General features: G+C 35.8%; 1 protein-coding gene across 3 annotated transcripts in view; it reads left to right on the top strand.

The window, feature by feature from the left end:
• GSK3B (glycogen synthase kinase 3 beta) overlaps positions 1 to 12,281 on the top strand; it is a 203,646-nt gene that overhangs the window by 97,162 nt on the left and 94,203 nt on the right. For all 3 annotated transcript variants that reach the window (XM_032852321.1, XM_032852318.1, XM_032852319.1), the window contains exon 3: positions 5,596 to 5,679. In XM_032852321.1, coding sequence (XP_032708212.1) covers positions 5,596 to 5,679 — 84 coding nt within the window. The remainder of the gene's footprint in view (positions 1 to 5,595; positions 5,680 to 12,281) is intronic.

Below are 12,281 nucleotides of genomic sequence, written 5' to 3'. Positions count from 1 at the left end.
CCCCCCCCCCTCCGGCAACCCTCAGTTTCGTGACATTAAGAGTCTCTTATGGCTTGTCTCCTCCCAATCCCATCTTGTTTCATTTATTCTTTTCCCACCCCCCAAACCTCCCATGTTGCATCTCAACTTCCTCATATCAGGGAGATCATATGATAAATGTCTTTCTCTGACTTATTTTGCTGAGCATAATACCCTCTAGTTCCATCCACGTCATCGCAAATGGCAAGATTTCATTTCTTTTGATGGCTGCATAGTATTCCATTGTGTATATATACCACATCTTCTTTATCCATTCGTCTGTTGATGGACATCTAGGTTCTTTCCATAGTTTGGCTATTGTAGACATTGCTGCTATAAACATTCGGGTGCACGTGCCCCTTCGGATCACTACGTTTGTATCTTTAGGGTAAATACCCAGTAGTGCAATTGCTGGGTCATAGGGTAGCTCTATTTTCAACTTTCTGAGGAACCTCCATGCTGTTTTCCAGAGTGGTTGCACCAGCTTGCATTCCAACCAACAGTGTAGGAGGGTTCCCCTCTCTCCGCATCCTCGCCAGCATCTGTCATTTCCTGACTTGTTCATTTTAGCCATTCTGACTGGTGTGAGGTGGTATCTCATTGTGGTTTTGATTTGTATTTCCCTGATGCCAAGTGATGTGGAGTACTTTTTCATGTGTCTGTTGGCCACCTGGATGCCTTCTTTGCAGAAATGTCTGTTCATGTCCTATGTCCATTTCTTGATTGGATTATTTGTTCTTTGGGTGTTGAGTTTGATAAGTTCTTAAAAGATTTTGGATATTATACCTTTATCTGATATGTCATTTGCAAATATCTTCTCCCATTCTGTCAGTTGTCTTTTGGTTTTGTTAACTGTTTCCTTTGCTGTGCAAAAGCTTTTGATCTGGATAAAGTCCCAGTAGTTTATTTTTGCCCTTGTTTCTCTTGTCTTTGGCGATGTTCCTAGGAAGAAGTTGCTGCGGCTGAGGTCGAAGTGGTTGCTGCCTGTGTTCTTCTCAAGGATTTTGATGGATTCCTTTCTCACATTGAGGTCCTTCATCCATTTTGAGTCTATTTTCATGTGTGGTATAAGGAAATGGTCCAGTTTCATTTTTCTGCATGTCGCTGTCCAATTTTCCCAACATCATTTATTGAAGAGGCTGTCTTTTTTCCATTGGACATTCTTTCCTGCTTTGTCGAAGATTAGTTGACCGTAGAGTTCAGGGTCTATTTCTGGGCTCTCTATTTTGTTTCACTGATCTATGTGTCTGTTTTTGTGCCAGTACCATCCTATCTTGATGACAGCTTTGTAATAGAGCTTGAAGTCTGGAATTGTGATTCCACCAACTTTGACTTTCTTTTTCAGTATTCCTCTGGCTATTCGAGGTCTTTTCTGGTTCCATATAAATTTTAGGATTATTTGTTCCATTTCTTTGGAAAAAAATGGATGGGATTTTGATAGGGATTGCATTAAATGTGTAGATTGCTTTAGGTAGCATAGACATTTTCATAATATTTGTTCTTCCAATCCAGGAGCATGGAACATTTTCCATTTCTTTGTGTCTTCCTTAATGTCTTTCATGAGTACTTTATAGTTTTCTGAGTATAGATTCTTTTCCTCTTTGGTTAGGTTTATTCCTAGATATCTTATGGTTTTGGGTGCAATTTTAAATGTGATTGACTCCTTAATTTCTCTTTCTTCTGTCTTGTTATTGGTGTACAGAAATACAACTGATTTCTGTGCATTGATTTTATATCTTGACACTTTACTGAATTCCTGTGTAAGTTCTAGTAGATTTGGAGTGGAGTCTTTTGGGTTTTCCACATATAATATCATACCATCTGCAAAGAGTGATAGTTTGACTTCTCTGCTGATTAGGATGCCTTTAATTTCTTTTTATTGTCTGATTGCTGAGGCTAGGACTTCTAGTACTATGTTGAATAGCAGTGGTAATAATGGACATCCCTGCCGTGTTCCTGACCTTAGCAGAAAAGCTCTCAGTTTCTCCATTAAGAATGATATTTGCAGTGGCTTTCTGAAAACGTTTTTTAATTTGCTTGAAAGATAACATTCTCTCCTGTTTTTCGTCCTATTTCATTACTTCTCCATGTGATCTGCTCCTTCTCATACCTCTGAATATTTATTTATGTATTCTGATCTAAATATCTTCCCTAGTTGATACCCTTGGGTTCCCTTGCTTTAAGTCGCCCCCCCACCACCTTTTTAAAAAAGATTTTATTTATTTGTTTGACAGAGAGAGAGACAGCAAGAGAGGGAGTGGAAGATGGAGAAGCAGGCTTTCCACTGAGTAGGGAACCTGATGCAGGGCTCAATCCCAGGACCCTGGGATCATGACCCAAGCTGAAGGCAGACGCTTAATGACTGAGCCACCCATGTTACCCTTACGTTCCCTTTTTGAAGATGACTCCCAGATGCATATTTCTGGTTTCAACTTCTTCTTCCTTGAGCCTCACAGTATTTTCACTTGGATGGCCAGTAAACATTTCAAACTTAATAGATGGAAAACAGAACTCTTGAACCACTTTCTCCATCAAATTTATTCTCTTTGGTTTTTAGAATGATCCTTTAAAAAGGGTAAATCAGATTATGTCATTTTCCTGATCAAAATGACTTTGGCTTTCCTTTACATTTAATATGAAACTCAGTTTCTTACTGTGATTAAAAGAGTTTATAGACATACCCCCTGCCTACCTTCTCTGAACTTCTCTTCCTTTACTCAATCACATTACTCTTCTAGCTATTTCTTGATATTACCTATCCACCTCTTTTTACATTTGGAGGTTCCTATAAACTACAGTGCTCTTCTCACATATCTTCACATGGTTATTATCCTATCATTCAGGTTTATGTTTAGATCTTACCCCTTTATGAGGTGTGTTCTGACTTCCTTATCCAAAATACAGCTCCTTGTCTATATCATGCTCTGTCTCCTTAAGCTATGTGAAAAAAGATTCCTTCTTCCTCACTCTCCTCCATAGATTGTAAGTTTCATGAAGGTAGGAAGTTGGTCTTGTTCACAGCCATATCCTTAACATTACGAAAAATGCCCAGTATAGGTGCCCAGTATTTGTAGAATAAAAGTGTTTTGTGTAGAATTAGTATGTCATTAGTGAATTAATAAAGAACGACTAAGTAGCAATGGCTAGGCTTGTGATAGTTGTATATTTAAATGCATTCAGGCATTAACTTTGTTTGCCCAATGTTGATATGATTAATACTTATAAATGTTGCTCTATGAAATTTATATTTTAGACCTTTTAGGGAATTTGAAGATGAGAAAATTTAAGACTTTAAAAAGTAATAGAATATATCAAAAGAGTAAGGGTGGATGAATATTTAGGTCCATGTATTTGCTTCACTTATGCATTCTTTCTGGTAAAAGATGGTATGCATAAACTTACGCAGCTTTTGTTATCTGAGATTTAATAGTTCTCTTTTATAAGTTGGTTAATGAGTCTGGAAAATGGCTTATTTTAACATAGTTTGCTATGTTGAAAAACAATCTTAAAAACCATCTTAATCTTAATATCTTGAGAGTCCTAGCTTACTAGCAGTTATTCCACAAAACTAGCTATATAGATGTGAACTGGCAAAGTATAGATATACCTCCCAACTCAGCATCAGTTTAAAATGCAAACAGACCCAGTTTTTAAATTGGTGAAGTTTGTGTTCTCTGTCACAATTAAAACTTAGAATGTGACTTCTGTTATCTTTATTAAAGCAATTATACTGTACTGAGTTTTTTTGTTTATTGCTTCAGCTATAGACATTTTATAACAAGTCATGGGATGAAAGATTGATGTTCTATAAAATAAATTTTTTTCTTATTTTTTAAAAAAAGATTTATTTGTTTATTTGAAAGAGAGCACAAGTGGAGGGAAGGGGAGAGGGAGAGAGAGAATCCTTAGGTAGCCTCCCCACTGAGTGTGGAGCCTGACATGGGGCTCCATCCCAGGACTCTGAGATTGTGACCTGAGCTGATATCAAGAGTCAACTGCTTAACCAACTGAGCCACCCAGGTTCACCTATAAAGTAGGTTCACCTATAAAAGAATTTCAAATATCACTGTACATGAACCCAGCTCTCACAGCCAATTTAAAGGGATAGAGGAGCGTCCCTTCGAGTTTACAATTTTCCCGAGATGACATGCTAGAATAATCATAGAGCCAGTTGGAAGTTTCTAGAGGAGGATAAACATTTGCATATTTCTGGTATCATCTTCTAAGAACTGGAATCCACTCTGCTGTAGGACAGTTCTGCTTATTAAGCTCCTCATCTGCTGTGCAATCCCCAATCCCTTTTTTTGGAGGGGGGCGGCTTCTTTTTCTAACCATAAAGCATTTTTCCTTCCAGATTCCCAGGTATTTTACTGTATATTTTTTAGCTCTCCCAAAATTGTAATTTTATATTTCCTGTGCATATAGCCAGTACTTTGTAATATTTTTTCTGTGTTATGTAATTTGGCCTTTATTTATTAGACTTCTGATAGCCAAGTATATTTTTGGAATTTATCTTCTTTGTTAATATATACTCTTCACATTTATTACTGCAAAGAAAGGCATCATATTTAATGCTTTCTTTTCATGAAGAATGAACATAACTTTGAAATTCCCCAAAGGAAAAAATTATTTGTGTGGTCTATAAATTTATCAGGACTGTACAATTTCTAGCATGCATATTTTAACTTAGCAACTAGTCCTTCTTTTGGGCTCTTGGATTTTTTTTTTTTTTAACTGTATCTTGGAAGATAGTAGGGCTTGTAAGAGCTCTTTGCACCCAAATTCACTTCTTTAGAGAGAAGTTTGATTTTTATTATAGTTGTAGAAGATTACAGTAGTGGGAGCTTATTCCATCTATCTCAACATCCTGTACACACTGCTTCTCAAGCTATTAGTGGTGAAATACTAATTTTAAAAATTTCCAGTTCATCAAAGACTGATATTTTTGTAAAATACAGTACAAATCAGTTACTAGAAAAGTGGAATTAAAAAATACAAAGTAAAGGCCCCAATCTTTATTATAAAATTCACAGATATGAAATTATTATATCAAATTTCTATAAACATTCTAAGCACTTATTCTCAATTCTGTGTTTGTCTTATTTCAGAGTAGTAGAAAGTAGTAGACTAATAACATAGACTAGTGAAAAACAGGTTGCAGGTCAGCATTAGTCTATAGACCATACTTTTTATTTTGTTTAAAATTTGTTATCTTTTTACTTTTAAAAAATTTTAACTGAAGTATAGCTGGCATATAATATTAAGTTTAGGTGTGCAATGTAGTGCTTCAGTGGTTATGAAATTCTCACCATGATAAGTGTATTACTGTATTATAGACTATATTCCTTATGCCCTACTTTTCATCCCCATGACTTATTTATTTTACAGTGGACAGTTTGTACCTCTTATTCCCCTTCACCTAATTTGTCCAGGCCCCCACCCCCAGACCATATTTTTTAGTAACATATCCATAGCCTGCTCTTTGTAGTGTTTAATGTTATGAGTTCTTCGAATCTTAGTCAATATGGTTAATAGTATTTATCCTTTAAAAAATATTTTCATGTGTTTCCTTTTCAGAACCGTGAGCTCCAAATCATGAGAAAGCTAGATCACTGTAACATAGTCCGATTGCGTTATTTCTTCTACTCAAGTGGTGAGAAGGTAGGTCTTGCAGAAAGTGTGTACTGAATATTATGATAGACTTATTATTTTTCTAAAATTAGTCATCGTTCCATACTGCATCTCCCACCCTAGCCCAATTAGCAGAACAGTTTTGCTAATTGAATGGAAGAATTCTAAAACACAGGCCCTAGTGATTCTGAACTTAAGATATAATCATTGAATATCATTAGTCATATCAGAAATTATTTATGAAATAAAAAAGGGAATGAGTTTTTAAGAATTTTCTTTTTTAGAATATTTGTCTTTAGTTCTTTATATGTATGTATATCTATCTTAAACTTTCTGTGTTCCTTAGGTGCTTCTGGAGCCCCGTGATAGTTCCACCTGTTTATTATGGGGGGGAAATTATGTCATTTTAAGTGGAAGTATTGGAGGAAAAGGGGAAACAGGAAGACTTTGGTAGGACTAGAATGAGACTTAAACACTGGGAGGCAAGTTTAACCTATCTTTGGTGAGGGAAAAAGTTAGAAAGGTGTAATACTACAAAGCTTGTTGTAAGTGGCCACTATTTATGATCACATTTAATTTTGTGAAAGCGAAGGATAATTAAAGGAGACTTTGTGCTGTGCATCCCTGGCCCTTTTGGTCTTTCTGTTCATATGATGACAGTAACTAACATCATTGTGCTTACTGGAGTTTGGAAGCACAGAAAATCAGTTTCTTCTGTTTTACTTGCTTAATTCTGCCTGTTCACTCTCTCTTCTTCCCAGATTCAATATTTTCCTTACTTTCTACTTCACCGGTTTGGGCTGAGAGGGCGGGACACATAATAAACTACTTAATCTTTTTGGTTAAACAAATATGACTTTGGAGAAGACCAGTTGATATTTTGGACCTCAGATTTCTGGTATATACTGTCTAAAGTTCCTAGATCCATAATTCCTCTTGATTTCTAAGCACAGTATTTTTTTTTACTTCATATAACTATTTATTTCCCAGTGTACCAGTGTTTAACCATTTTCCATTAAGTTTATTTAGATTATTTCCTTAGAAGTTCTTTTTTTCATGTCAAAGCATGTAATATGGGAATGTTCCTTTGTGTTAAGCTACAATTGTGATATACCTCCTGTGGATACATAAATGTTAAATATTTGAATGTGTTTGTGTCAGTGTCAGTCATAGCTAATGTTTTAGCAACCATAATTAGCAAATTGTCTCCTTAGTGACTGTTGTTTCTCAGGTGCTTATTTAAGGGAGTGTAAGCCCTTGTAAGTATTTGAGCCCTTTTGTTTCTAAAGCCAGTTACGAGGTTCATGCTACCTTTTTTTTTTTAACCTAGCAAACTGCCTGTTATGTCTTTAATCTTATCTATTCTGACATCTTTACTTTTTCCTGTCCCTTCCCAAATAAAATTATGGACCATCTGTTATGTTCACAGCACTCTTATAATGGAATTTTTGCGTCCTCATGACTTTTGTTATTAGATGCTAGACATTATAATACCCCAGGGAGGAAAGTAAAGGTCAGAATTATTTGTTCCATGAACCACTAGATTACATGGAGATTGGTTTGCGAAGGACTCCCTACAAAGCCCCTAAACATTTTCTCATGATTACTTTATTTATATAGCTTTCCCTATACAGCAGACACTGTATTTAGTATTTTACAAATATTAACTCATTTAATGCTTACGAAAATTAAGAGCAGAAAAGGAAGAATGTCAAACTTTTAAATATAAGGCTCTATTTGTGGCAGCATCAAAAGCTTGACCTATCTGGGTTTGGTCTGGTGAAAGCCTTGTTCACAGTCTGCCCTCACCCTCACTTAATCCTGCCTCGGGAGTGACAGTGGACTGTTATCTGTATACCGCAGAGGATGGATTCCCTCCCTGCTGCTGTCAGAGCTGCTTATTATCATAAATGGTCTTACAGATAAAGAGCAATTGAGAAGTCATTAAGGGAGATTAACCAGGAGGACGCTGAACCTCTGTTATAAAAAAGAAATGTACTTTCCAATGTTTTATTTATCTCAGAAACTTTCTCTTGAGCTTTGTAAATTTTCCAAAGTGAAAAAAAAAAGTTCCTCTTAGTTTTAGATAGCTTCATTAAAAATTTAAAAAAAAATAGAAAAGTTGTGATATAGTGCTGAAAATAATGATCCTTCTTCCTTAACAAAAAGGGAAGGTTTTCTGAAGATATGCAGAAATACACCAGTTCAGGACCTCCCATGATCTTTTAGCCACCAAAAAGATGAGTTCTTCTTGCCCTACTCATGATCTCCACTTCCATTCTTCTGAATTGTTCTGGCAGGGCTAACATCACTCATGAGACCAGATAGTAAATTAATATGTCCCAAATGAGAAGAGAGGTTCTGTTCTCAGGTTGAGAACTCAGGTTTGTAGTTATCAGTTCTAATTCTTAAGAGTCCTGAAAGTGAACTTACAACTGCCTTTTAGAAAAGGATCTAAGTATCTTAGGGAATTCTTACAAATTTTTAAAGATGATCTCTCTCTGTATATGACAGTCCTATATTGGGTAGGCATTTTTCCTAACAGAAGCATTATGTACTACCTATGTGTATATATTAGAAGAGTTTGGGGGAAGAAATAATAATAGTTCAAGATGTCTCTGGGACATGCAAATAGAAATCCCCATGAGACAGATACATGTATGATTTCATAGGTGGTAGTGGTAGCTGACAGTGGAGGGTGGGTGCTAAGTAGAGAAAGGGTATTGACAAGGTTGGGCTGAAAGGGTATTGACAAGGTTGGGCTGATAGAGTTGTGTAGCCATGTGGTAGAACTCTTTGGAGTTCTGGGACAAGGAGAGGGGTGTTTGAGACCAGGACAGTAAAGAGCCAACAGTTTGCCAAGTACTGCCTTCTGGTCCTAGAATGTGAGAATAGTCTTCATTTGGGAAAACTGCAAGGAAGCCAGTGCCTTTGGGTATGGTAGGTCCTTTGTCTAGGACAGAGCAGTAAAAACAACAAAAAACAACAATAAAAAAAACCTCTGTGAAGAGACTGGGATTCAATACTCCATGAAGAGTTTTTCTTCAGGGTGCTAGAGAGCTCAGGGGAACATTTGGACAAGACATCAGTGGTCAGAACATAAGCCTAATAGGAAATGTGAGCAGGCAGTGAGGGGGACGATTTTAGAGACAGTGAGGATGAAAAAGAGAAGAATTCAGTGTTTCAGGATTATAAGGGTGAAAGACTTGGTTGATGTATATGGAAGCATTTCATAACTCTCTTATTGTTGTCCTCATCTCTCCCTCTCTACCGTTTTCTCAGTCTCTTCTGTTCCTTTTGTCTCTATTTTCTGGATTTCTGCTTCCTTCACTCTGGGCTCTGGGTCTCTCTCTTTTGGTCTCTGGGGTTCTGTCCCTCTCTTGGTTTGTCACCTGCTCAGATTTTTTTTCCCTCTTCAACTCTGATACCTGTCTGTCTGTCTGTCTCTCTCATTTAATTACTATATGGATTTCAATCTCACCCCTCTTTTGTTGGGTTTCTACCCATCTTTCTTTGAATATCTCATCCTTCTGAGTCTGTATGGATTCTCATCTGTCCTGAGCCTTCTTCATTCTCTTTCTTGGTCTTTCTTTCTTTCTTTCTTTCTTTCTTTCTTTCTTTCTTTCTTTCTTTCTTTCTTGTTCTTTCTTTCTTTCTTGGTCTTTCTTTCTTTCTTCTTTCTTTCTTTTTTTGCCTCTATTACTCCCTTTTTGGAAAACTTTAAAGAAGAAAAATTTTTACGCACTATCCTGACTTTTGACTTCTACTTTCTTCCTTCCCTCCTTCTCTCTTCTCTTCTCTCCTTTTCTCTCCTTTCCTTTCCTTTCCTTTCCTTTCCCATTCTTTTCATTTCTTTTTTTTTCCTTTCCTTTCCTTTCCTCTTTTTTTCTTTCTTTCCTATCTCATTTCATTTGTACATGTTGCATAGTTGTATGAATAATTATTTATAACCTTATAAACTTTGAAGATCTCATAAAACTTTCTCTGTTGCCTCATAGTATTTGTAGTTATTGACTATACAGTATTCCATTGAATTGTTGAACTGTATAATACTCCCTAAGTATTCCTCCACTGTGCTACCCCAGGGCTTCATCATAATTTTTATCTATAAGCACTTTTCAGCTCTGGGTGAAGTTAGAGTAGGATTACTGCAATATTTAGCAGATATTACCACTGACCACAGTTTGACTGAAAGGTTACGTCTGTTTTGGTAAAATTGTCTTTATTTTGCTCTACCCTGCCATTTTAAAGACTATTTTTCTTTAGCAATTGTTTAGCATATAACTGGGGAGAAGACTGTCCATAGTAACTGAAAGAAGGGGGAATTAAGTCAGGATAGAAAGCAGAGGTGTGACCTAATTAGTCTGTCATAGTCATCTGGTTGGAATTACTAGTGTTTGATGTAGTAACTAGAGCATCAGGTAGTCAATCAGTATACTTTAGATTACTCAGTAGGCTTTAACTAACTCTGATTTAGTTCAGAAGAAGTAGCACTCTTTGTCCTTTACCAGACAAAAATGGGGATTTTTGAATGTTTTATAAGACTAGGCTTATGATACTTTCGTGAATTTGTGTTTTTTCATTATCAGTATTTGATAGTAGAAGTTGCTTTGCCCCTAAATAAAATTTTATGAAGAACCCTATCCTATAAAAAAAACAGGTAGAAAATAAAGTTGCTTTGGTTGAAACTAGGGTATAGGACCAGCTATTGTTGTCTTTCCTGAGTTGCACCTCACCTCTGTAGAATCCTAGGAGTCTGAAGGACGGACATAGTATGTAAACCACATTGTGTCTTTACAGGAGACTCAAATTTTATTTGAAAAAAAATTTTTTTTAGAAAAATTTCTGTAAGTAACCTTACATGTGAAAATATTTTACCTGTAAAATATTAGATTGGTAAAATCATAGATTGATAATTTGAATAATAAATTAATTAGATTGTAAAATCATAGATTGGTAATTTGAATAATAAAGAAATAGCCTTCCTTAAAAAAATCTTTCCCTCTACTTGCATGAGAGGCAGTTTAAATAGCAAGGATGACAAATTGATTTCATTCTTCATACCAACTTTGCTCTATTGATAGTAACTGTGTAGAGGGGCTGTGTATAGAAGGAAAGGATTCTACCACTGCTTCTGGGATCAAAGAGAAGAGTGCTGTGCTTTATTATGCCTATTTGTCACTAGCCCTGGAGAGGAAAGGGTAGGGGTGAATCTATTCTGAAAATTAAAAAACTCTGGCTTTGTAATGGGGTTTACATCCCAGTTCTGCCACTTGATAGCAGTGTGACTAGGCAAGATATTTATCTTTCTAAGCCTTTTTCCCCTTCTCATCTGTATAGTAAGGATTTTGTAAGAAAAAAAGTATAATAATGTTTAGGTGCTTTATCGTAGCACTTGGCATATAATTAACACTTAATAAGCATTAACTTCCTACTTTGCAAATTACAATTTAATAGTAGCAAATATATATTGCACTTGATATGCATCAGATATTGCTCTCAGCACTTTACATGTACTTTATAACTCACTTAAACCTTATAGCCACCTAGTGAAGAATGGGTACTGTTATTATCCCCCATTTTATAGAAGAAACTGAGGCACTTGCAGTTAAGTAAGCTACCTGAGAGTCATATAGCTACTGAGTGGCAACATTAGGAGTCCATTCTAGGCAATCTTTCTCCAGGGTCTGTATACTATGCTGTACTATTTAGTGTAGAATGTCCTTTTCTGCAGGATCAGTGTATTAGACATGTAGCATTTAAAAATATCTCAATAATAATTGCTAAACAAAGAGAGGTTGTACAGTGTCTACTTTGGAGAATTTTTAGAAAAGAATAAATAGCCTTTGTTTCAGGACAATAATAGTAGTAGTAGTGATGATAGCCAAAACTTGTGTGATGCTTACTGTACACCAGGCATTAACTAAACACTTAAACTCTTCTGGTTTTTTTGGGAAGAGTTTGTGAAGAATTGTTAATTCTTTATGTGTTTGTTAGAATTTACCATTGAAACCGTCTGGTCTCAGACTACTTTTTGGGAAGTTTTTGGATTACTGATCGATGCATTCTTTACTTCTTATATAGGTTGTTGACGTTTTATATTTTGTCTTGAGTTAAATATTTGGTGTGTTTCCTTGAATTTACTGATTTCATTTAGGCTATCTAATTTGTTGGCACACATTCGTTCATAGTATTCTGCTATGATCCTTTTTATTTCTGTAAGGTCAGTAGTAATATCCTCATGTTCAGTTCTTATGTTAGTTTTTTGTATCTTTTTTGGCAATCTAGCTAAAGATTTGTCAGTTTTTTTTAGCTTTTCAAAGAGCAAACTTGATTTTCTTAGGTGTTTTTTTGTTTGTTTGTTTGTTTGTTTGTCTCTTATTTATTTCTGGTCTATATTATTTCCTTCCATTAGCTAGCTTTAGGTCTAGTTTCCTGTTCTTTTAGAGTTCTTCAGGATGTGAAGTTAGGTTATTGACTTGAAATCTTCTGTCTTTTTTTTTTTTTTAAAGATTTTATTTATTTACTTGACAGACAGATCACAAGTAGGCAGAGAGGCAGGCAGAGAGAGAGGAGGAAGCAGACTCCCTGCAGAGCAGAGAGCCTGATGTGGGGCTCGATCCCAGGACCCT

Source organism: Lontra canadensis, unplaced genomic scaffold (assembly GCF_010015895.1).
Source record: "Lontra canadensis isolate GAN:19392208 unplaced genomic scaffold, GSC_riverotter_1.0 scaffold6, whole genome shotgun sequence".
NCBI classification, from domain to species: Eukaryota; Metazoa; Chordata; class Mammalia; order Carnivora; family Mustelidae; genus Lontra; species Lontra canadensis.
The sequence above is the reverse complement of the archived record's forward strand: the minus strand, read 5'-3'. Positions and strand labels throughout refer to the sequence as shown.